The sequence below is a fragment of the Liolophura sinensis genome, chromosome 13 (assembly GCF_032854445.1).
Source record: "Liolophura sinensis isolate JHLJ2023 chromosome 13, CUHK_Ljap_v2, whole genome shotgun sequence".
NCBI classification, from domain to species: domain Eukaryota; kingdom Metazoa; phylum Mollusca; class Polyplacophora; order Chitonida; family Chitonidae; genus Liolophura; species Liolophura sinensis.
Window position 1 is genome coordinate 7,982,309 of NC_088307.1, and position 25,970 is coordinate 8,008,278.

Below are 25,970 nucleotides of genomic sequence, written 5' to 3' on the forward strand. Positions count from 1 at the left end.
TCTATGCTGATACGTAGTGACCCACAAGGTGTCTGTGTCGTCACCTCCATATTTTTAAATAGTTCGTTTCAACGTTCGCTGTTCGAATACATTCATAGGTCTATATGTATATGTATTCAGAATAATGAAATTTGGCAGTCCATATGTGTTTTGTGACAAAAATCTGATGTGACGTCACTGGTCCCAGTGTGGTCAGAAAAGGCCATCGCAGAATCAAAAGATTGCAATGCATTTTACCATGTCCAAAACGTTATAAAACAATAAATCCAACTATTTTTGTGGACAGTGTTTAATGGTCTTTCATCTGATATATACTTTATTTTAGATAGATAGATCCTTTACTTACCCAGGGTTACATAATTAGTTATAGACCTAGTTTAGAGTTTAGCGTTTTATTTCGCTGTGAAAGACGATGACGTGAGTGTGAGTAGGTATGTGAATATAATTTTATTATATCTCAAAAATTTATTTATTTATTTGATTGGTGTTTTACGCCGTACTCAATATTTCGCTTATACGACCGCGACCCGGAAAACCCACGGCCATTCGCAGGTTGCTGCAAGACCTTCCCACTATCTCAAAAAGGTACAAAAATAAACAGCAAACAAAGCAGATTCGCAATGACCGCCTCAAAATACTCTGGAAAACATCAAATTTATACCAAAATATAACACATTTTTTTATCTCATATACTCGACCAGTGACGAGCTTCTAAAGTTTTTAACGAATTTTAATGTCTTTTTCGAAGATTATGTAACTAGTATTGCTCTACAAGAGCATCAAATTTCTTGCGGATCCGTCGGTTGGTCCTTGAGAAGATGTTCACCACTGTGTAGCATAAGAGGCCAACAGTTTTCCAACAGACGAACTTCCGAAAACTAATAATCCTAGCAAGACCAATAGGCTTCCAACTTTACGCTTGGTAGTCTAGTAATGTGTGTATTAAACGAATAAAAACAAATATTTGTGTCTCTCTCTTTGGCAGATTTATTGCACAAAAACACAACACTATAAAATGTTCACTGACATATCTATATGTTATATATTACAGGAAAAGATCAAGTTATAATGCAGCAATTTATCAAAAGCTACTTGGTAAAAATTAGGCCATGAACGGTATTCATAGTTTAATCAGTACAGAGTTATACTCCATCACAGTGCACGCTCACTTCACATTCCAGTCAGCACAACCAAATACTGAACACAATATTATGAATCACGCCAAGCTAAGATATAAGGGTGGTAGTGATATTGGTGTTGCCTTCCACCAAAGACGTTCTAATTTGTGCCAGAATAACCTGCCAAAGGTCAATGGTTTATTCTGGCTCTCCAGTTTCCTCCACGCCGCCATCGCATAAGTGACATATTCTAAAGCATGGCGTTAAACAATGATAAAATAGTATGCTTATGTTGTTGTGTTTTTTTTTGGTGTTTTTTTTTTGTCAGAACCACGCACATCACAATTTCAGCGGAAGCTAAGCGTATCCTTACTGATAACGTCTGACTATTGATAAGTTCAAAGACACACAGAACTTACCTGGGGAGGTTCACACTTAAAGAAACTATATTAGGTGTCTCTACGGATTGAAAGATCACTTTTATTTCGTGACAGCAGATGTGACATGAGCATAAGGCGCGGCGCATGCGCCGTCCAGGTGTGTGAAGCAGAATGCAACATGGCCACATGGTAGACTACAAACCACCATTTGCATCTATTCGCAGGCCACCTAACAGCTACGCCCATATAGTTGCACAGATTCATATGACTCATAGATATGCATAAGCGCTCAAATCCATGCCCTGGTTTGACGCAAAAATGTGCGACGCGACCGTGTGTGATCTGACTAGCATCGCCCACCACCTGTGCAAAAGGACAATATACTACTTATTGGATGGTCTTCTGGAGAATAATTAAGTAGACAAATATGAAAGGCCACTAAACGTGTTCTTTCAGAGGAGAGGTAAAACTTGAAAAGCAAAATCGCATATATGTAACAACACTTTGCATCAATCTAAGATGTACAATAATCGTATAAATCTAAGATGTACAATAATCGTATAAATTGAAAAAGAATCCTCTGGTAAAATGACAAATTACGTTTCAATCTTAACTCTGCAGCCGTACGTGGAAGGGTCTTTCAGCAACCTGCGGATGGTGGTGGGATTTCCCGGGTCCCTCCCACCATAATGCTGGCAGCCGTCGTATACGTGAAATATTATTGAGTGCTGCATAAAACAGCAATTAAATACATAAATAATCAATCTAAATAACACTCAACAAAACTGAAAAAAAAAACTTATTTAATATCAAAAATGTTTGGACTACATTAATGTTCAAAGAAAAGAAGAGTTTAGACACATCTGTTATTGAAAACAGAAGCGCTGTGTACACTGTTTTCAAGTGGAAAATATTGAAGCGTTTAGTTCATGCAGTTGTCTCTCACGTCATTATTGTGAGTCGGCTTCAAAGGAGCCATAAAATATACCCCGATCTTAAGCTTTCGCCAAAGAAAAAAAAACAAATGTAGATTGACAGCACATAGATCGAGGTACTTAGATGACACAGTGTTTAAATAGGCATTAATCTGTAAGTTAAACTTCACAATCTTGAGATTTCATTTTCCTATTTCATCCATAAAAAAAACTTTATATAAAAAGGTAAATGAACACAAAATGGAGTATTACACAAAGGAGGAGAATCCACACGAAGAACAAGAATAAATCGAAGTAGGCATATTTTACATATACAAGGTAAATATTGTTCAATGACAATTTGAAGTGCTTTTATTGATTGATTTTGTTTGGCGTTTGCAAATCTCATTAAATAAAGAGGTGTGCAAGCTAGGGGAAGATGTGACCTCAATAGCACGTGACAGCATATTTACAAAGTGGACATCAGCTGATAGACCACGCCATGCTGATTCGGAATATAAATTATTTTCTAAAAATTTTTCTTTATGAAAGACTTGAAAAAAATAGATTTTTAGGAAGATCTTTCGGATCTTATTGTTTTATGAGGCCACCAGTGATGTGGGTGAGGCCACCACAAATGCGTGCTGGTCAAAATGGCTGTACATGAACAGCTACATTCTAGATAAATCTACAATGTACATGTTGACCCCACGCTGTTGGGTACGTAAAATTTAAATATATTGGTAACTAGCAATATTTAGATGCCAAACAGTAACGTACGTCACCGGGCGGCACACAAATTGCATGTAAAATGATCCCGAATTTCCACCTTCCAGTAAAAAATGCTGAAAAAATCTTACTAACCATCACAGTTGTACAGGCTATTTACAACAGAAAAACACTTTTATCAGCAACGAAAGTGCTTTGCAAAATATCAGTAATAACCTTATTGTATCTGCCAAACATATTTGTGCAATATGTTCTTTTCAGTTCAGCATTTTGTCCTTTGCAAAACAGCAGTGTCACTATTGGAGGTCAAGTCTAGTAACCCTTCTTCGTCACCAAAAAACATATCCCGTATGTAATTATTTAACTGCCATTGAGGTCAGTCAATCAGATCTTTTCTATCTTCAGCACTAATGGCGGGCTTGGCTTCATGGTGATCCCTGAACTACGCTTGTAGTTCATTCCCACCACGGGTTCAAATCGCAAACTTCGAACAAAAGTAGCCAAAACTGTTGACATCTCCAGAACTGCGAAGCGGTGACCGATACACATGTGGGCGCCAGCCCCGAAAGGGAGGAAGCTGTATGGGTCTATGGTCTTGTCTCCAAGGAACCGCTCTGGTTTAAACACTTCCGGGTCGTCCCAGAACTGTGGTAACCTGAATGGAACATATGGAAAAGGTTTAATTAACAGACAATCTAGATTATTTGCATTTTTTGGATCAGAGCTTTCCGAAATGTGACGTACACTGTCCATATTGATGGAAGGCAAGTGCTCTCTAACAAACAACATGTATAACCACAGGCGAACACCAGCAATAATACAGAACTACACTGACCTCTTCATAGTGCCGACATGCAGGATTACACTGGCCTTGTCATAGTGCCGATATGCCGAGCTCACTGACCGAATCATAGCGCCGATATGCCGATCTTCACTGACCTCACCATAGTGCCGACATGCCCAACTACACTGACATCATAGTGCCGATATGCCGACCTAAACTGACCTCACCATAGTGCTGATATGCCGATCTACATTGGCCTCATCATAGTGCCGACATGCCCAAGTACACTGACCTAGTGCCGATATGCCGACCAAAACTGATCTCATCACAGTGCTGACATGCCGAACTACACTGTTTTGCAGCCATGCAGAAATGGACTGACCTCATAACAGTGCCAACGTGGAGAACTGCACTGACCTCATCATAGTGTCGACATGCAGAACTACACTGACCTCATCACAGTCTCGACAGCCAGAACTACAATCACCTCACCACAGTGCCTATATGCCGACCTACACTCATCTCACCCTAGTGCCGACAACCAGACTGACACTAACATTATGATACATGTAATGTCCATATTTGATAATACACTCATCTAAACACACAGTCTACAGCCAGACCAGTACTAACCTCATCATAGTGCCGACGTGTAGGCCGATGGTAGTACCAGAGGGAATCTTGTATCCACACAGGGTGTCTTCCTTCAGGGATTTTCTCCAAATACTCGTCACAGGGGGCAGAAACCTAGAGACAACAAAAATAAACACATTTATTTGTTTTGAAATCTTTTACGATGGGCGTTTTAACGCTCCTCATAAGGATCGATATCTTCATCTATTATTTCAGCACTTTTCGTACTGCTGGTTACCATTCCACTCAGACCTATTTCACTTACATGACAATACCAGTGTTTCTGTCTGAGGTAGAGCAATGGGAAGGCGTCTACGTTGTGACCAACTTCCTGGTCGAAACACAAACAAATCCGCGATAGCTTCATTTGAACCTGTGACCCCAACATTTCCAGAGAATGGGGGATTACAACTGACATTAGTCATCAGGCTCTTGGTCCACCATTGGCGACCACTTTGTTGCATGTAAGAACCATGTCGTGGCGAGCTAATTCATTGAATAAGGCTGGTTAAGTGACGATATAAACACTGCCCGCCTACCTGAGTGATAATCCCTGTCAAAAGTTTCCCCTAATTACAGGTGTTTATTTGATGTTTTCACCTACAAAGGTTATTTAACTTCACACTCGTGGGTTTCAAGGGAAAGACAAACTCAATCATCTAATTACGGGACGAGCTTCCGGAAAATGAAGCCGATTTCGAAACAGATGTTGTCAAAAGTAAGGCTTACGGTTTACTAAAACCACCGACCCTGGTCAGATATTTACTAATGCAAAGCCGCAACCATGAAAGTATAATTGGCACCTAGGTTATCAAATAGCTAGACTGTGGGAGACACTTGAATGTAAAACTTGAGATACCACCCTTAACGGTAATTTGCACAAAGACAGGGCATCATTTAAGTTGTGCTTTGAACAGACGAGCTAATAAATGACCGAATAGGAGGTTTTATTGGCCAATGTGCCTGACGTGAACATCGAGAGCGAAGCTTTGACACAAAATCCATCGGAGCGCTTTTTCATTCATTAAATCTCAATTAACCCTCCAAAAATTATTCATTTTCAAATTCCCAAAGCCCTTGATTATCTTTGATTACAACATGTACAAGTGCGGCTGAGCAATTCCATGCCCGACGTTAAGGTCAAAACGGGTGTTTTGAGATCGAACTCTTTTCTAGTTAAGGGTAAAAAAAGCCCTACTGCATCATGTGACATTTTAAAAATGTTAGTCAACAACTCCTGATAGTACTTTTATCCATATCCTGTCTTGTCGTGTTCCAGAGGCACAAAAGGCATCCACGGGCTCAGTCGGTTAGCGCGCTAGCGCAGCGTAATCACTCAGAAGCCTCTCACCAATGCGGTCGCTGTGAGTTCAAGTCCAGCTCATGCTGGTTTCCTCTCCGGCCGTAAGTGGGAAGGTCTGCCAGCAGCCTGCGGATGGTCGTGTGTTCCCCCGGGATTTGCCCGGTTTCCTCCCACCATAATTCTGGCCGCCGACGTATAAGTAAAATATTCTTGAGTACGGCGTAAAACACCAATCAAACAAATAAATAAATGAATTTTATCCATCAATCTGCTCTAAATAACTTTTATGCTATTATATACGCAATCAAAATACTGGCCTAAAATTTGTGACTGGTTACAACTAAGAGTACGACATTTTTTTTAGCTTTGGTGAAAAATCAATTCGAACACAATACTTCTTAATCCTCGTGAAGCTGTAGATCAGTAAAAATATGCGCACCTCAGTGTCTCTCGAATGACGCAGTTCAGGTAAGGCATTTTGTCCAGACTGTCAGCTGTCATCACCAGATCGTCATCGTCATGGCAACTGTTCCTGACTTCCCTCCTCAGACGCTCCTGGACTTCCGGTAGCTCTGACAACTGCTTCAGCACCCAGGATAACCCTGTGGAAGTTGTCTGGGAGAGGAATGTAACAGAAACAAGCTTGTATGAAAAAAAAAAAAAAAAACGCCTGCACATACAGTTTAATTTTTTTTATTCTTTTATATACTTTTTTTAGTTTGTTTTTAGTTTTTAAAACGCCTGCATATACAGTTTAATTTTTTATTCTTTTATATAATTTGTTGGTTTGTGTTGAACGTGGCTTTGTAAATAGGTCATGCTATTTTCGGCAGGGAACGTCGATTATGGATGAGGCCTGGTATATGAATGTCTGTGTTTTCTACGCTTACTTAGATTCACCTGTATGTCAACCCTGGAGGAGACTTGACAAAGCTAGGAGAAAGCTAGACAAAGCCCTGCGGACTGGAGGAGACTTGACAAAGCTAGGAGAAAGCTAGACAAAGCCCTGCGGAAACTAGATAAAGTACGGTGAAAATCAGGCACAACCCGGTGGAAACCAGACACAGCCCAAGTAGTAGCTTCTTTACTGAGGGACAGCAAAGATCAAACAACAGCAACATGCATAGGTTGTTTGCACTCATGCCCGATGTCCGGCAAAATCTGATAACACAAGCAATTCCTCTCCCCCCACGAGCGGGTCAAAAACAGCAGAGCGGGCTGCAGGTTTCATTTCATAAATGGGATGCCAAAGTACTTATCGGGGCGTTTCAAAGCTCCCTCAAGATGGCTCGCAAGTGTTTTAAGCGGTTTTACTATTACCAGCATTTTGATTGGCAAGAAGGAAATTTCGATTATTTGAATAAATTCCTTGCCATCTTGAGCATATTGGGCTTCCGTAGTCTAGGAGGTTAGCAAGCCAGCGCGGCGCAATGACCAAGTATATCTAATTTTAGATAAATGTGTGATAAACATTGTACATGTGTGTACAAATATTTCTGTAATAACAGATTTCGCTCAGTGTTCATTCACATTAAAATGATGTTCAGCGAAAGGGATAAAAAGAAATGAATTCTCTCCTTTATAACACTTGATGACATATATACCTCATGACCAGCCAATAAAAAGGTGATGATTTGGGTCTGGATTTCGCTTTCTTCCAGCGCCGCACCAGTTTCATCTCTAGCCAGAATCAGATTGGTGAGTAGGTCCCTGGTATCTGACAATATATTTAATGCTGTGTAAGAATTTACACTTAAAGATAAACTGCACACAACAAATTTGTGAAAATATTTCAATAAGTATTTTAATATAAATATCTGTAGTCATCCAATGTAACGTGGTGGTAATGAGGTGACCGTCATTCATGTTTACAAAGCTGTAACAGTTTTTTATGATGTCGTTGATGGTCACATAAATGAGCCGCTTTGACCTTCCAAAATATACAGTAAACAAGCTATGTTGTTTTGAAGACACTATGGACAGTACATATTTCTGCGGTTCATTTCTGGGGGAAATAAGCTTTACACGAAAATGCTGTCAGTTTCATGAAATGTCATATGACCTACATGTAACTAAGAGCTCTCCTGTAAGCGGCACATGAATGCAAAACTTCAGCTCAATACTGTGATCGTGAATTTGGTAATTTACGGTAATTAACATGTATGCAGAGCATCAGCGATGGAACATCTCCCTTGTGTCAATACATGCTGTACTTTTGAGGTACCACCACTAACGTTTTGTTTATTCTTATACGCATTACACTAAGTCAGGAATTTGGTAATTTATGGTGTTTAATATGCACATAGCGTATCAACCATGGAATATCCCCCTCGTGATATTGTGCTCTACATGTGTTAAAAACTGATCTCAATACCTGCAGTACTGTTTGAAATACCACCACTAACATTTACACAAAGTTAGGAATTGGGGCCTCCGTGGCTCAGTTGGTTAGCGCGCTAGCGCAGCGTAATGACCCAGGAGCCTCTCACCAATGCGGTCGCTGTGAGTTCAAGTCCAGCTCATGCTGGCTTTCTCTCCGGCCGTATGTGGGAAGGTCTGTCAGCAACCTGCGGATGGTCGTGGGTTTCCCCCGGGTTCAGCCCGGTTTCCACCCAACATAATGCTGGCCGCCGTCGTATAAGTGAAATATTCTTGAGTACGGCGTAAAACACCAATCAAAAAAAAGTGCTTGGGGTTTAACGTCGTACTCAACAATTTTTCAGTCATATGACGACGAAGGAATCCTTAGGGTGCATGTACGTGTAATGTGCCTCCTTGTTGCAGGACGGATTTCCACCGCTCTTTTATCTAGTGCTGCTTCACTGAGAAGACTTACCGAAGGCAAGTAAGCCGCCCCGCCCGAGCCATTATACTGATACGGGTCAACCAGTCGTTGCACTATCCCCTTCATGCTGAACGCCAAGCGAGGAAGTTACAACTTCCTCTTTTAAAGTCTTAGATGTGACTCGATCCTGGATCGATCCTGGATCTACCGGTCCTGACATAAGTTTGAACCTTTGATACAGTTAACATTACTCACTGTCTTTGTCCGATGTGTGTAAAGCTGTGCGTTTTTTCTTCATGACTGATTTCACCAAGAGATCCACCATTTCTTTGTTCTTTTTGAAGCGACGGTTTTCCTCAAATGGTAGGTATTGGTAAAATGGCAGGCTTTTCTTGATACTGACAGAGAAAGATAACTGTTCAAAAGATCATTGTTAAATAGATCATTGTTCAAAAGATTATTTTGTTCTATTTTATTTAAATATATTTTCATGGCTATCATTTGAAATGAAAGTAAGCCTTCGTTATGAGCTAAAACTTTTGTTCTGCTTACAATCTGTTTATGAGAAACTACTATGAACTGCTTGTGTTCAATACAATAACCTTTAGCAATGGATCTTAATTTAAAAATAATATCATACAAAAAACCTTCTTCATTTTACTAAAGATTTGTCTTTCGCCTTTCATATATTAATAATTGTACATATTTGTAGGTACTATTTTCTATTTTCATTGATTGCAACAACGTAAATTCTTATCTGGCCCATCTCCATTAAAGTCACATGGTCGCCCAAATACTCGGTATTTTTGCGTTCTTACAGGATGGCACAAGCATCGGGTATTTTTCTCAAGGAGTAAAAAGTCACAATCTTTTCGTTAATCCCAACCTCAGCATTGTACTTTAAGTGAAAGTTTAAGAATAACCAAAAAAAAAAAAAAAAATTAAAACTGAAAATTCTGCCAGAACATGCAAATAAGGCGCTGTCAGTTCAGTGGAAATCGGGCATATGACAAAAGGGGTAATAGTGCTGAAAGCAAAATGAAAGGACTTGACAACCAATCTGGTGATCAATGTTAAGTATTAAGCCCGTCAGTAGCACGAAAAATAAAGTTATGCGTTTGTTTGTTTTATGCATATATATTAATCTTAATTATTATGTACAAAATCAACAAGCGGCCTTCGGCAATATTGTGAACGGCGTCTCCACTGTGAGTTAGTAATTATTTTTCAAAAAGTGGAGTCTTTGAAACCTGTCACTGTGAGGAGTGTGGAAGTTCAGTTGTTGCCACCCGCATAAAAAGGGATAGAAAGGGAGAAAGTCAAAAAATAGAAAACCAGATAGAAAGACACTAATAAAAAATGAAAGATAAACAAAAATAAAGGGAAAGACAAAAAAAAAAAAACATACAATAAAATTTACTGTTTTACACGTTTATCTGATATGGATAACAATTTAGCCTTGGCCTTCACACTTACTCCCTTCTGAAGGATCGCAGCAAAGCCGACACGTTTCTGGCCTCCTCGTCTGTCTCATTCTCAACGCTGTTCAGCGGGAAGTCAAACCCAGTCTCACAGATAATGTCCAAAGTCTACAAGACAATCAAAACAATGGAACGTGATAGACACAAAGTGAATGAACAATGATGTAAGGGATATTAGTAAGACCTCGAACAACTATAGACCTATTTAAAACATTGTAATTAGTTTTCAAGATTTTATTTGCGGCTAAGAGAGAAAACGAAAAAAAAAAACAAAACCTCATGGTTATCAGTAAGACAATGAACAAATATAGGCCACTCTAAATTAATTGTAATTAGTTTTCATGTGTTTCCTTTACGGGGAAAGCCCACTTTAATGTTCAGACTGTAAGGCGGGTTTTGTACACCATATTTTGCTATTATAATATGAAAACATTTATTTCATCTCAAACTGCATTTTCATGAAATCTTTTCAGGTAAACTTATTAAAACCATGATAAACAAAACCACAAAATGAACATTTAATTGCGCTTTCTACGTAAAATATTTTATTATGGTACACATTGTTTTAGACACAGTTTTCCACGCTATTTCTTCCTTTCGTACCATTACTGGCACGATTTACGCTACGATTTATTTACTTATTGGATTTTTGTACTATTGATACTGTGGCGGTCAGTTTTATGGCCGAAAGGAGGTAGAGTGGTTGGGTTAAACCACTAACATTTGGCTAGTTACTGAGAGAACTTTTCCATTTTGCCTAAGAACTAGTCCTGAAGTTTTCTGTGTTAGGAGGAGAATTGCCGTCGGAAACCGCCGAAGAGCAGTTCATACATTTCCGGTAGAGCTCTTCTTCCCAGAAGGTAGCGAACAGTACAGTTCGTTTTCCGTTTGACGGGAAACCGGAATGTTGGACATAGGTTCCGAGTTTACACGAACATGCCGGCAGTTTTAACGACCCTCATTGGTCGAAAGGCAACACACACCCAGCATTAATTACAGGGTGTTAAAGATGGAGGACGCAATGAACTCAGCGATTTATGCCCAGCTTTGCCGTTTTGAGGGTTTGCGTGTATGGCGAGGAAAAACCGCAAAATTATGCAGCAGGCACCACCAGACAGAAAAAAAATGTGCGATTTAGTGTCACTTTTTAAAGTTTTCTTCTCTAATGTGACGTACAGACACGTGCAATACTGGTACAGATACGCGCAATACTGGTACAAATAAGCGTAATACTGGTACAGATACGCGCACTACTGGTACAGATACGCGCAATACTGGTGAAATAAAATTGGCCTTCAACAAACGTTAGACTGCGCAAACGGAAACATGAGTGTCCTCTACCGCCTACTGTCCCAAGGAACCACATCAAGGGAGAGCAGGAGTCTACAAATTCCGTCCTTGCTCGGTTTTGAACCTGGTCCGAGTGTGTTTCATCGAATGAAGGACAAGTGCCTCCTACCTGCTAGATCATGGCCCACTCCTCTGAAGATGGTATATTTGTGCATACCTAGAAGATAAAACTATAATACACTGCACCCAAACAACGTAACGTTTCAACAGTAAAGGAAACCAGAGCATATCATCGCCCTTCGCCAGACTCCGGACAAACTTCGTCACTTAAACCCGCATCCAAACTACCGAGGGCTGGATTCGAAGTTGCAGTATGACCTCACTGGCCACGAGACGAATGGCTATGGCCAAAACAATGCGAGCGTCAGAGTTTGTTTCATGGTCAGTGGTATTACTGGTTACATCTAGAATTCATGAATTTTACAGAGATATTTTCAATATTTCTGTTTTTTGTCAATTACTGACTTCATCACGTCAAGAGCAACTTTAGGAATATAACTGTTTGCCACGTGACACGTACCGATAAATCTGAACGCTAGCTGTTTTTTGTCACATGACACGTACCGATAGTCTGAACGCTAGCTGTTTTTTGTCACATGACACGTACCGATAATCTGAACGCTAGCTGTTGTTGGTCGCGTGACACGTACCGATAATCTGAACGCTAGCTGTTGTTTGTCGCGTGACACGTACCGATAATCTGATAATCTTTGATCAGACTATAATATAGACCAAGGAAGCCATATGGGCATAAGGGAAAATGTCCGTCATCAGTAACGTATCATGATAATTTGATGACGTCAAATTCACAAACAGCGGTATCCGTTCTCACTTACACCTACCTTAGATCATGTAATCTCACTGACTCACTCATTTAATCACGTACTCACTCAATCAAACACTAACTTACCAATCTAATGATGTCGTTTTGAGCAGGAACTTCCACCGTCTTGCCAGAAACTGCTGACATCTTAGCCAACCAAAACTTCACTAGCTTTTTGGCATGTTTCTCAAAGGTTGGAATCATGGCTGAAAGAATATTACAGCAATGAAGTTTAGTTGTTTGTGCAGTATCTGTAATTTTATACAGCTTAGTGCACGTCCTTTCAAAATTTTGTCACATTTTTGTCCTTCATATCGGTATGGTAAAGATATACAAACGGGGCGGGATTACAATACGCAACAAATGCAACCTCTTGCACAACTGTACAACAACGGGGGAGGGATTAGAACACGCAACGTATTCAACGTGTTGCACAACTGTATAACAGCTGGAGCTGAATTAAGGCACACAACGATTGTTGTAAGATGTTAAATGGTAGACATTTAAAAATTTTCCCTAGTTTCATTTGTGGCTTTGCACTGAAAAACAAAACAATATTTGTATTTTCAAAAGAGCCGGTGGGACTAAAAGTATCGATATATACAGTTTGGAATCCAGTTTTCAGTGATTTGTCGTTTTACTGCGAATCTCTGGTCGAATAAGTCAAACATTCGTGAAATACCACTCAAATAAATCAATCACTTACTGAATCGTCAGTCACCTGAAAATATTTTTATTTCAGCAGTGCAGTAGAATTTAGCGTCAGGTATAAACTAACCAACCAGATAAACATGTAATAATATCCACAATCATTGAAAACCTTGCATTACTTTATGTCTTAATACCTACATGCCAGAACAGCTTTGCGAAAAGCGATGTTACAAAGCCGTCGTTGAGCATGATGTTCTTCTCCCGTGGTCACCAACAGACCGCCTTTACATACCCTCAGTAGAGGACTGAAAGCAAACATTTGTATGAAAACAATATATACTCATGTTTAAATGTTTTCATCATATTCTAGTTTTATTATTATAAAAGCCGACATTTTACCATGCTGCCTCACTGGAACGCCATGCTGAACACCAGAGAATCCAACCGGCCTCTGTATATTAGCGTTGAGGAGACCACTTCCTATAGTTTGATGAATGAATGCTTGGGATTCAACGACGTCATTAGATGACGAGGAGTCATTATGTGTGTGTACATATACTGTCTTCTTGTGGCAGGGCAAGTGCTGCCGCCATTGAAGTATCATGCCGAAGACAACAATCATGACACCACACTCAGTCACATTACACTGACACCGGGCCAACCATTCATGTTTCCTTGCTCTAACCTCTCAGTGCTGAGCGCCAAGCGAGGCAGCAACAACTACCATTTTAAAAGTTTTTGGTATGACCCGACCCTGGTTTGATCCCGGGTCTTTCCGACTTCGAGGCGGACGCTCTAACGTTAGGTCTTCTATAGCTTAAGTCTTGGAGACTGTGCGCAAATATTATCAATATTCGAATTACGCCTGAGACACCAATACAAACCGCAAAAGTTTACATTCAACAAGGTCGTCAAAATATAGCTGAAATATTAATAATTCATTTTTTCCGAGCTGTGCTTACTATCCGCTATTCCAATCCTCCTATCTACTCTACCAAGCGCCAGAAATCAAGGATTTATGACTGTCAAATGAAATGACCTAAGTTAAGCCCAAAATAATAAAAACTTACAAGGTTAGGCCGGGAGAAATACGCTCATAATTCTTGCTGTTGGTGACGAGAATGTGCTTCATACTCGTAGGATCTGCCACAAGCAGGCGCTCTCGGCCAAAGGGGAGATAAAAACGGACAATCGTTGAATTGAGGTCTTTCATCCATCTGTATTAAAACGATTTATTCTTTAAACCACATTTTTATTTATTTATTTCATTATGAGGTTAAATAGCGCGCTCACAACAAGAACTTTACACTTATATGACGGCGGTCAGGTTTTTGAGTGCAGGAAACCGGAGCAAATAACCACCCTTCGCCAGATACCAGAGAAACCATGCGAATTGAAGCTCCTTCGAGAGATGGATTCCAACACGCGACTTGGACGATTACGCCCTTGACAGACGCAACGAGCCAAAATCATAATTAGTTCACCAAAGTGGAAATGCTATCGTAGAGAAAGTATTCAGTTTTACTTTCCACAATTTAACACTTACCATTTGAACCCCAAAGATAATGCCAAACACTAAGTGCGTCATAACCTTGTACAGAGCTTTCCAAGTGAATATAAAATCAAGCGGAAAGAATACTCATCAACCCAATCTAAATCTTTTTAATCAACCAAAATTGTTGGGAAAATGTACTTATTTTGTTAAATCTCCACGGACCACTCAAAGGGTTTAACAAATTGCTGTGTTTGATTGATGTCTAAAAGCCAATAAATTACATAGTGTTCAATTCGCTAAAATACACATGTATGACCACGGCATTCAGCTAGAGGAAATTCGTCAGAAATCTGAGTACACCATCACCTTTGTACCTGACAAACTTCCTGGCCTAAAGTCGCAACCTAACCACCGAGTGCTGGATTCGAGTCGCGACCTCCTAGATGAAGAGCCAATTGATGCGTGAAGAAAAGCCATGAAGGGGCCTTCTTCAAGCAAAATACATGTAGTTTAAAATTAAAGTTAGCATCGCCTGCTGAAAAGTACACGTAGGAAAACGCATTTTTATAGGGAATTAAATCCAATCAAATGTTTAACTTCTCAGATCATTATGGACCAGATGGCCAGTGGCAGTGTATGACATTACCTTTTTTCTTCATATTCACTTAAAGACAAAAATTTTGTAATGATTGCATTAGTAATCATTGCGCCTTGGTAATAAGAGCTCATTAAAAGTTGTGTTTAGAGTGCTGGAGTCAGATAACAGAACCCACAATTTTCATAGTTTATAAAAGTCGTCATATGCAATAGAATTCACATACACATTTGAACACATGTATTTCACTAAAAAATCTTAACTATTTCAACACCTAGTTTTCTGTTCACTTTCAGGTAAACCATACTTTCTTTTATTTTAAATTAATCAAATCACATGCTTTACAGGTTATTTGATAACTCTTTTCAACCATCCGCTGAATTGGTTAGGCGCATTCAAATGCTGGAAAAAGCGTCTATCCTCTTTGTACCACAAGCCAACTCTGATGCTTTCATCCCGTCCCACGTACACATTGCCAGAACATGTGTAAGCCATTTCCCATACCAGCTGGTTCACGTACACATCACGGAACATTAAAGTTACATCCACCTATTCATTAAATCCGGGTAATCACTGTTCAGTCACTTTTTGATCAGTTTTCCCCCTGCATTCCATTGCTTGTGAACAGCTGCATACGTAGCAGAGATTACATTTAGGTGAGTTTATACCTACATGTAGCCAAAAGAAAGGTTTGCAAACTTAATAATGGCAGATAACTGATCTTAACGCATTAGTGGCGTATAGGTCGGAAATGTTAATAACTTAGCTGTTTCTTGTCTATTTGTTTATTTATTGTAACAGGGGCTTAAGCAGGTGAAAGAAATCGAACTTATTAGCAGTCCACGTCAACGCCAAACCTCCCGAAGAACTGAGAAATGGGGCTATTACCGAAACGAACCTTGAACTGACAAATCGGATGAATAACCGACCTCACGGAGTAACTGATGAATCGGATTATTTCCAAACCTCACCGAGTAACATAAAAGTCGGATCATTGCCGAACATCAACGATAACTGACAAATCGACTGAATAGCATACAGTAACAGACAGTTCTGATCAACAGAGGACCTCACTGAAGGTTGAAAAATCGGGTAAATACCAAACCCCACGGAGAACTAACAAATCGGATGAATACCGAACCTCACAGAGAAATGACAAATCGGATGAATACCGAACCTCAAAGAGAAATGACAAATCGGATGAATACCGAACCTCACAGAGAAATGACGAATCGGATGAATACCGAACCTCACAGAGAAATGACAAATCCGATGAATACCGAACCTCTCAAAGAAATGACAAATCGGATAAATACCTCACCTCACAGAGAAATGACAAATCGGATGAATACCGAACCCACAGAGAAATGACACATCGGACGAATACCGAACCTCTCAAACAAATGAAAATTTTCTCAATTTAAGCCACAATAGAGAAAGGGGATGAATTCAAGCACACGACGTGAACTCCCAAAGACTAAAACAATAAACAATTCCCTCCCATGTCACCCCTCTCCAATCTCTCCAATCCCTCTTTATGTATACATGTATTAGCCATACGTGACTCATTCACTCCGGCATCCGTAAACACCCAGTCACCCTAGCATCGGTACATCTCTAACACCCGCCTGACCCCGCGCCTGACAAAAAGGGCTCCAAGCCGTTAAGTACACACTGCGCAACATGCTATTTCATTGCAATGGGAAATTGAAATTTGCCAGAGGAGTGTAGAAGCTAAGGCTATTTTCAGACACCACTTTAAATATAGATAATTAGGGCGACATTTCAGGCGAACTGCCAGCCGTCTAAAGGCAAAACAGAATCGCGTCAGATATTTAAAGTTGAATAGGAACAAATTTGTGACCTAAATGAAGAAATGAAAACTGTTCCCAATTATTGAATTGGTATTTTACAGTGGTGACTGTTATCAGGTGGTTTTGGAAACCATGCTTTTTATATGCCAGAGCCGAGGTTAAAAACTTTTTACATGGTTAGTAATTGTCTCTTAGCAAGCTGTTTTCCCGGAAACAAGATTATCCACTCTGTTAGCAAAGATACTGACAAATCAATATTTCTATAAAGTGTGTTTATTACGCCACATGAAAGGTAAACAAAGCAGAGCAATATATCTCGCTTGTGAAAGAAAAATGATAAAAGGCAGCACGTTTTCATCTTGGATAAACACTGAGTGGGTGGGCACAAAAAGCTGAAGTGCAATGTAAACTAATGTGATTTTTGTATCTAACCATGTGTTTGAAATCAACCAGTGCAAGATACACGTAAATATGCTGGAATTTTCACGAACCAACGACTGCTAAACGTGATGATTTTTATAGCAAAAAAGGGAATGTCAAAAAAAGTGAAGGATGGGAGATGGGGTGGGTAGAGTACAGGATGTGATAAGCAAGGGAGGAAATGCACATCAGAAGTATGTATACAAACAACGGGGCCACATCTGGTATTTGGCTTTGTTCAACTTCCTTGGCCTCACAGTTGCTATGGTAACTTGATACAGAATGCCAGAACACGGACATGGGTATAAATCCAGTTGTACCCCATTATCAGGACTAATCCAGCTTGAAAGCCTGCAGAGTGATGCTCGTATGACTAATACATACACGCCACGAAACATGTATACTGTAGTGTACAAAGATATCATTGCTCCAAAGAAGTCTGCACAGCCCATGCCAAGTACAGCCAACTTGTATACAACTGACACTAAAAATGAAAAACTGCGTGTGCATGTAAGCAATTATTGGTAATAAAAAAGCAATTATTAGTAATAAAAAGGGACTGAACGAACTCAATAATTTTGTGTGCACTGCCGTGACGCAGGAATTTGGAAAGTTGAGTTATTATTTCTCAGTCGGAGTCTGGGCTTCTGCACTACAACTTTCGTCTTCAGCACAGGGCAACAGTACGAATGGTATATTATTAATATACCTGGGCTGCTCATACAAAACTGACCAAATACTCGAAAACAGCCCAAAGTTTCGCAATCACATCACAGCCCAAGATGAAATCGACTTAACATGCAACGGAGAGTAATGTCTCTCTATTTTCCTTACACAGTTTCTTGCTCTCTCTACTTCTTAAACTTCTTGCAAAAGTAGGTATACGCTTCTATGTTCCGATAGCCTTACAGAAAAAAATAAGCAACATTCAGATGATAATGTGGCACGAAAGTCCTCAAGTTTGATAGTCAACGAAATTCCGAAGAATGATAATTACCAAATGGGCATTCAGAAACGGACATTCACTTACCAAATTTACGGCTGCTACACAGGCTACTAAACAGTATGGGGGATGTTCTATATACTTAATACCCCGTGTCTTTAATTGTACACATCTTATCACAAACACGTTTAGGCTACATCTCATGAAGGTAACAAAATACGTAAAAGTTGTAGACGCGATTTAATCAGTCAAATTTATGGAAATTGACTAATAGATGTCAATGATAAATACCAAAATGCGACCCAAACCTATGCACGTGTATGCATGCCATGCAAAAACGCATGTACGATATTGGGTATGTTTGGGTGACTATCACGGCAAATCCTGAACAGCCTAACTCTGTTCCTTATTCATCTACATTATACGTAAAATCGTACTTTTGAGAAATATTAACAGGAAATGCAATACCCCATATTTTATATATGTGTGGGTAAAAGGCAATGCGTCGTTATAACAGGGGAGATATATATAGGTGAAGACGAACGGATGCACTGTAGGATCATGCGTCTGCGAGAGCTAAATACAGACAACGGCGACTGACATTTGATGGAATCTTCGCCAGAAACACAAATAACAAGTTAATCCTGATAACTGCGATATCTATCAGCACCGGACACGATGCCAGTTAATTTATAAAAACAAGGCTCGACAAAACAGGCGTAATCACTGAACATGTGTACCAATGGACATCGAGTTTCTGTTGAAGCGTGTAAACTATTATCGGAAGTCCATGGTAAGGATCTAAATGTGTGCGAGTCTAAATTACGCTACCTACATACCTCAGCATGGGGGTGAAAGTTATTCCTAAATGAGTAATGTTGAAACATCTCAATATTTTTTTAAAAAACAAAAAAAGGATGAACTATTGACATCTAACTTATTAGGTTTTATTGAGGGTTTTCTTCAGCTATAAAAGCCCCATTACAAGTCTCATAACAGATATATGATAATGACATAAGATGGATGCCTACTACCGGGCAGATGCTAAAACAAGCTTTAGCTGAAGGCTGCTGTCGAGATGTTATTCTCTTGACAATTGTTTCAGGAAAATAGTACAGAAAACCTAATGAAATATTGAGTGCAAATGCTGTTCACATGCTGTCCAAAAGTACCATAGTTTGGGTAAAATTCAAATGAATACCAAGAATAAAGTTAAGAAGGTCGTTGTTGGTCTGCAAGTTATCACCGTTTTTACAAAGACGACCAAAGGCCCGGTAAAGGAATTTGTCCCAGACAATGATTACCAGTTTAGGAAAACAAAGAAAGTACAGATGAAACGTTCACACATTCCAAGTACCTGTACGACTGATCATCAGAGCGCAAACGAAAACTTACATCTGCGGACATACTTATCAGGAAAACACAGGTAATTGTGGAAAAACTGTTGAAATTTTAAAAAAATATAGGGAAAATGGCCCGCCTAAAACAAGCCAGTCCACGCGGTGGGGAGTTTTAGAGATAAGGTAGCTGTCACGTGGTAGAGTCAATTCATGAAAACAAAGGGGGTCAGTGATTAACAAAAGCATCGACCTATTGTTGACAACCGCACAAGCAGCAAAGAGTTTCGTTCCCTTTTGTAATACGGGGCTGTTTCTGTATATCTGTGCTTGTAAAGCAAAGATATAGTTCATATTTAGGTATTGCAGTGTTAGACTGTGGAATTCTGTATTTTTTTTATGCACAGCTTGTGTAGTGGGAAAATGTGCATTTTTTCACCGTATAAACAAAGGTATACACACATATATACATACATTAGCTTTCAGCGGGTATAAAATTCGGCAGAACTTGTTCTATCCCAGTAAAAGGAAACATTAATAGTGACATGCAACTATCATACAAGGTGAATAATTCTGATGTGCAAAAATAAGGTACGATAAAACGCAGGAATCAAACCGCTGGTTAACAAGTATATGATATCTCAGTTTAGTTTTAAAGAATGGTGTAGAATTGATGGGCTTAAGCTACAAGGGTAATTTGTACCACTCAAACAAAGACTTGATCTTTGTTGTGTAAACGAACAATGTGGGGCGATGAATGGGAGACTCGAGGACAAGTTACAGACGGTCCAAGTGACAGTGGAACACATCATTTTCTCGTGTGACGTTGCAGTGCGCGTGTACTTCACATATGTTTTATGAGCATGAGGGAAGGAGTTTTACGAGTTTCTCATTGGTTTTTGAAGATTGTAGTTTAGAGTTCTAGTTGGCTAGTTGTGTTTATCAGACTGCGTGAAGAAATGGTTCCGAAGTTGACAGGCCGTTATTCTGGATGATGAATGAATTTATGGGCATGTTGAACAATTAAGCCCAATGCTCTGAAAATAAAAACTGCTCAAAAACAAGTTCTCAACCACAGAGATTATACAGTAATTACATGCCATATGTATATGTTACATATCGGTCTCACCTGAGGGTGTTAGTTAGGGCTTCAGAGCGAGCAATTTCCCGTGAGTTGCCCAGCAGGGGGATGTAGGGGCGACCTGGTATCTGGGGTGAAATAATTAGTACAATGGGTGAACATCTAAAGCTCTAGAATCAGGCCGATTCCACAAAGTCACATTTGACATAAAGGGATACAGATTCGACGCTGACTGGCTGACAGTGGAGATGGGGTTTCCTGTGTAACACCTGAAGACATGGGCACGCTTGAATAAATGTGCCACACACCTCAAATTCAAGTTAGGCTAGGCAAAGCCTGGACTTGCCTACCTTTCACAGCAGCCAATAACAATCGTTTCTGTATTCCTTTAAGGCAAAATTTGAAATACCATTTATGGGCATTATTTTCGGGCTCTAGAAATTAAAATGTTGGCTATTTCATAAATGTTATCTCAAGACAAGCGTATCAAAATTTCAACTTCCAGTACTAAACATTAAGCATTGTGACGAAAGGAGAATTTTTATCTTATATTAGTATCAAATATGGTCCTGTGGATTCGACCCCAGGTACGGTACATTGTATGTATCCAATTCTGCGTGTTGACATAAAAGAGCTACTCCAGTTCCCAGTGAAAAAGACTAGATTTCTGACGTTACAGGAAAGATTCGCTAAATATAGCTAAAAAAAATGTCGTTACACTAAAGATTTTAAGTCAGATCTACCAACCATGCCTCATTATTTACCAACTGATAAAGCTCACAATTTAAGATTCGATTTGAAGAAAAAATGAAAATGATTAAAAAACCAGACGAAAATGAGACACAACTTCTTTGGAACTAGAGGTGCCCTTTAATGATAAGTTCAAAGGTAAACAGTGAGCGTAATTGGGTGAAGAATAACAAAGAAAACTAAGGAATTCCTGAACAGGTAACTGATTAGTAAAGAGATGGGAATAATAGTGAACACATAAACAGTTTTCGAACAGCTAAAAAGTTTGAGAATGTGCAAAGAAACGGATAACAGGTAAATCGGTTAACATCTACTTAACTCGTAATCAGTCGGTAAGACGTATTAAAATAAGCAAAGAACAGGTCGGTGGCTGGTCAAAACGAAAACTCTGAGAACCGGTAGGGATGAGGAAAAATGCAGCAAAGTCAAAAAGAAATAAGTGGAACAATATTTAAGAAAGATAAACGGTCATGAAGCTGAACGGATTTATTTACTTATTCATTTGGTTGGTGTTGTACGCTGTACTCAAGAATATTTCACTTATACCACGGCGGCCACCATTATTATCGAAGGAAACCCAAGGCAATCATCGCTTTTACTGACAGACCTACCCACATACAAGAGAGGAAGTCGGCATGACACAGAACAACAGAAAACCCTATAACTCTGTGATATTTACAGAATAGCTCATCTGAGTTGGACTGTGATAACATCTGCATTACAAAACAGTGCATGGTTTGTGCCATTCACACTGTTTCCGAGCAGCACAAATGTGGAATGCCATATGCATTCTTTGGATAAAGTATAAGTCTTGAAGAATTGATATATATATATATATATATATATATATATATATATATATATATATATATATATATATATATATATATATATAGGCTTGTATATACATATACATGTTGGCTTGTACTGTTTATTTATTTCTCATGGACACACACACACACACACACACACACACACATATACACACACACACACACACACACACACACACACACACACACACACACACACACTCATATATATATATGTGTGTGTGTGTGTGTGTGTGTGTGTGTGTGTGTGTGGTGTGTGTGTGTCCATGAGAAATAAATAAACAGTACAAGCCTACAGCAACAAAGGGCAGTCGGAAATTGCATGTTCGTTTTTTATATTTACTTATTTATTTGATCGGTGTTTTTCAAGAATATATTAACATTATGATGGGAGGAAACCGGGAAGAGCCCGGGGAAACCCATGACCATCCGCAGGTTGATGTCAGGACTTCCCAAGTACGGCCGGTGATGAAGCCAGGATAAGCTGCACTTAAACTCACAGCGGCCGCATTAGTGAAAGGCGGGTCATTGGCCGCGCTTGGCACGCTCACCACCTCGGTCACGCAGGTCCCCCTTTCTTTACAATTACAATATTCTATTGATTTATTTCCCACTGTTTCCGAGCAGCACAAATGCAACATTTCCATAACAAACTTACTAACTGCGCCTTAAAAAAAATCATACCTTTCTTAATGGGGACAGAAATGGTTTGATGAAGACAGTATAGACGAACCAGAGTGTTAGGACAGCAAGTAATGCCGTCCCCACGGAGATCTGCTCCAAGTGAGACAGCACATTCCATATCTGGTCTGGTAGACTCGACGTCTTACCCGCCACTGAAAACAACAACATCGGTACGGTACAAGGGCAATGCTATTACTGTAATTATTGAGAAAAATAGGCGTAAATGAAAAACAGCTCTTCTATATATGCTGATATTATTTTGATTTCTTATCATTTAACCTTCACCATAAGCTGAATAAATAGCGACTACACATATTATTGACCAAAATAGGCCCAAGTGGTTTACATTTCAGGAATGTCACATATCTTCAGAGCAAAACCAGACAAAAGTTCCAGCGCAAAGATGATTCTTCATCAGGAATATGGATACTGTATTAGACTATATATACACGTATATAAAATAATTTATAAGAGGTTCATGTTTATTTCAAAAGATTTATAACTTAATAGCCACATGTAGCTTAATTCTATATTTCTTTAAAGCCATTGATCTAAGCCCACAGATTATACCTGGGCTTTTCCTCAATAAACAATAAATTTTTGTAATGATGGTAAGAAAATAGGTTATGTGTAGATCAACAGTAAACAGCCCCACATCAGCTGATATGAGCCTAATTAAATTTATTGCTCTTTGTTTACTTCGAGTTGCAGCCGACACAGCGAAAGGGGTGTTCAGGCACGCAGCTTCACTGGTAACATAAGAGCGGATCGGTTATGTCTCTTTCATGTGATGTGAGATTCATTTGTGTATTTGTCTTCTTTATATTCAGCTTCACGTATTAACCTAAACCTGGGCCAACATATATAATGCTATCTATACAGGCAGCCCACATTGTTTCCATTAGGCCAGCAGTGTTACAACATACTATATACAGCGTGTACACGTATGGCTGGCTAGCGGATCGTAAGCCAGTATTTATACATATATACCTACCTGATATACCTGACAGTGCAGTGTTTCAACATGTAACAGTACACGCAATATCAGTAGACAGAATATCGGTATAGCATTATTCTCAATATCAGCTGCACAGCAGAAGGTTCGGTACATGGATATAAGATATTTACCTACATCCCAGGTAGGTGCGGATACGCTACAACCTACGTTACGCTAACAAAGACGGGTGGCTAAAAGTGAAAACCAATTAGGTCTCAGTGAAACACCATTTTGAATGGTGAATCAACTCCAGTTGGATTCGAACACGCAACCTCACTGTTTAAGGGGCTGGCGGAGGTAGGGAGCGTGACTACCTTTGTGCGCTATATGCGTATCGGTATTTATGCACCGTGGGGTTTTAAACATATTGCTCAATCAACAACATTTTCAAAAAGCTGCATGAAGTTTAATGGTTAAACTTTATAATGGTACTTATCAGCACTGACAAATGCATTATGTAATCAAAAGAAACCAACTCAATAGGCCTATGCTTTTCGTGAGGTAGATCAGCGAGCGCAGAAGTGTACGGGGAAAGGCCATCACTGACTCGGGGCGCTTCAGCCGCTCAACCAGGGAAGGACGCAAGCTATCGCTCACCGTGCTCTAGCCACCGTGCACCACCGAGGTCAAGGCTGGTTTCCTTCGCTAAGGAGTTATAGCGCATTTAACGTCTTTTGTATCAGTGCTTAAACTAGATAAGTCTTCATTAGACAACAGTAACTGTCCCACTAAAAATGTATACACCATCCAGAACTTACTTGATACTTTTCGTGCGATGTATCAGCCCCACAGTCTTCGTCTACCGGCTTACAGCTCTCTAGGCCTATAGGCTTCCGGTACGTAACGTGCAAATCTCCCGAACAGTCAACCTAAACAGGGGCGATAACTTGATTATGACAGGAAGGATCAACCTCGTCTTCAGTCTCACAAGTTCATGTAGAAAAAACATATTCTTTAGAAAGCAGGTTAATGCTCATTCTTACCCCACAAGAACCCCAAATCAACATCGTCTTCTGTCTCACAAGCTCATGTAGAAAAAACATATTCTTTAGAAAGCAGGTTAATACTCATCATTACCCCACAAGAACCTCAAATGAACATCATCTTCTGTCTCACAAGTTTATATCAAAACAACGCATATTCTTTAGAAAACAGGTTAACACTCATCATTACCCCCACAAGAACCCCAAATCAACATCGTCTTCTTTCTCACAAGTTCATGCAGAGACGCATATTCTTTAGAAAGCAGGTTAATACTCGTCTCTACCCCACAAGAACTCCAAAATCAACATCATCCTCTGTCGCACAAGCTCATGTAGAAACGCATATTCTTTAGAAAACAGGCTAATACTCGTCTCTACCCCACAAGAGCCCCAAAATCAACATCATCCTCTGTCGCACAAGCTCATGTAGAAACGCATATTCTTTAGAAAACAGGCTAATACTCATCATTACCCCCACAAGAACCCCAAATCAACATCGTCTTCCGTCTCACAAGCTCATGTAGAAACGCATATTCTTTAGAAAACAGCCTAATACTCATCATTACCCCCACAATTAAGAACCCACAGGGGACGGAGCAAGAGAAAAAAAAATACCGCATGGTTTTGGTGCCATCCATAAATATACTCATGCTAAAAATTCGGGATTTTTTGCCCCCACGACCGAATATCCCGATGTATTCACCCTCCACCATCACCCTCTATACACCTTTTATACCTAATTACAAAGGAAAGTAATTACTATAAAGGAAAGTTATAGTATAAGCCTAGACCTGGATTCGAACGCATTACTTTTGTTTGTCTCGGAAAAGAAGACACACGTTAACAAAATTTGGGTCATCACTTGACCACAGGCGACCGGCCTGTATCATATATCTGATGCCAGGACTATACATAATTAATATACTAGGTCAAAGACATCAACACATTAACCTACTTGTCACCTGACAATCTCAGACACGACCTCGGATAAGACACCATCACTCGGGGCTGTACGTTGCTGCCCACATTGTGAATGTGTGTGTATATGTAAACGATACGGGTGTTAGTTTCATTAGTTTTTCAGAAC

The 25,970-nt window shown here is 39.6% G+C and overlaps 1 protein-coding gene across 1 annotated transcript; it reads right to left on the reverse strand.

Annotated features, from left to right (window-relative positions):
* Positions 1–947: 947 nt before the first annotated feature.
* On the reverse strand, positions 948–24,756 carry LOC135480257 (uncharacterized). The gene is made up of 12 exons (XM_064760044.1): positions 24,659–24,756; positions 22,904–23,055; positions 20,685–20,764; positions 14,022–14,168; positions 13,150–13,256; positions 12,388–12,506; positions 10,123–10,235; positions 8,902–9,044; positions 7,466–7,578; positions 6,301–6,476; positions 4,559–4,672; positions 948–3,796 (listed from the first exon to the last, which is right to left on the reverse strand). Coding segments are annotated over exons 1-12 (1,536 nt in total). The 5' UTR covers positions 24,660–24,756; the 3' UTR covers positions 948–3,525.
* Between the last annotated feature and the right edge of the window lie 1,214 nt (positions 24,757–25,970).

What these genes read in the sequence shown, in the direction of transcription:
- LOC135480257 (XM_064760044.1), bottom strand. An exon ending in TTCTGTCCCCATTAAGAAAG is followed by an intron (nt 20,765 to 22,903) that starts GTATGATTTTTT and finishes ATTTCACCCCAG; the next exon opens with ATACCAGGTCGCCCCTACAT. An exon ending in GTCATTCGAGAGACACTGAG is followed by an intron (nt 4,673 to 6,300) that starts GTGCGCATATTT and finishes TGTTGTCTCTAG; the next exon opens with GTTTCTGCCCCCTGTGACGA.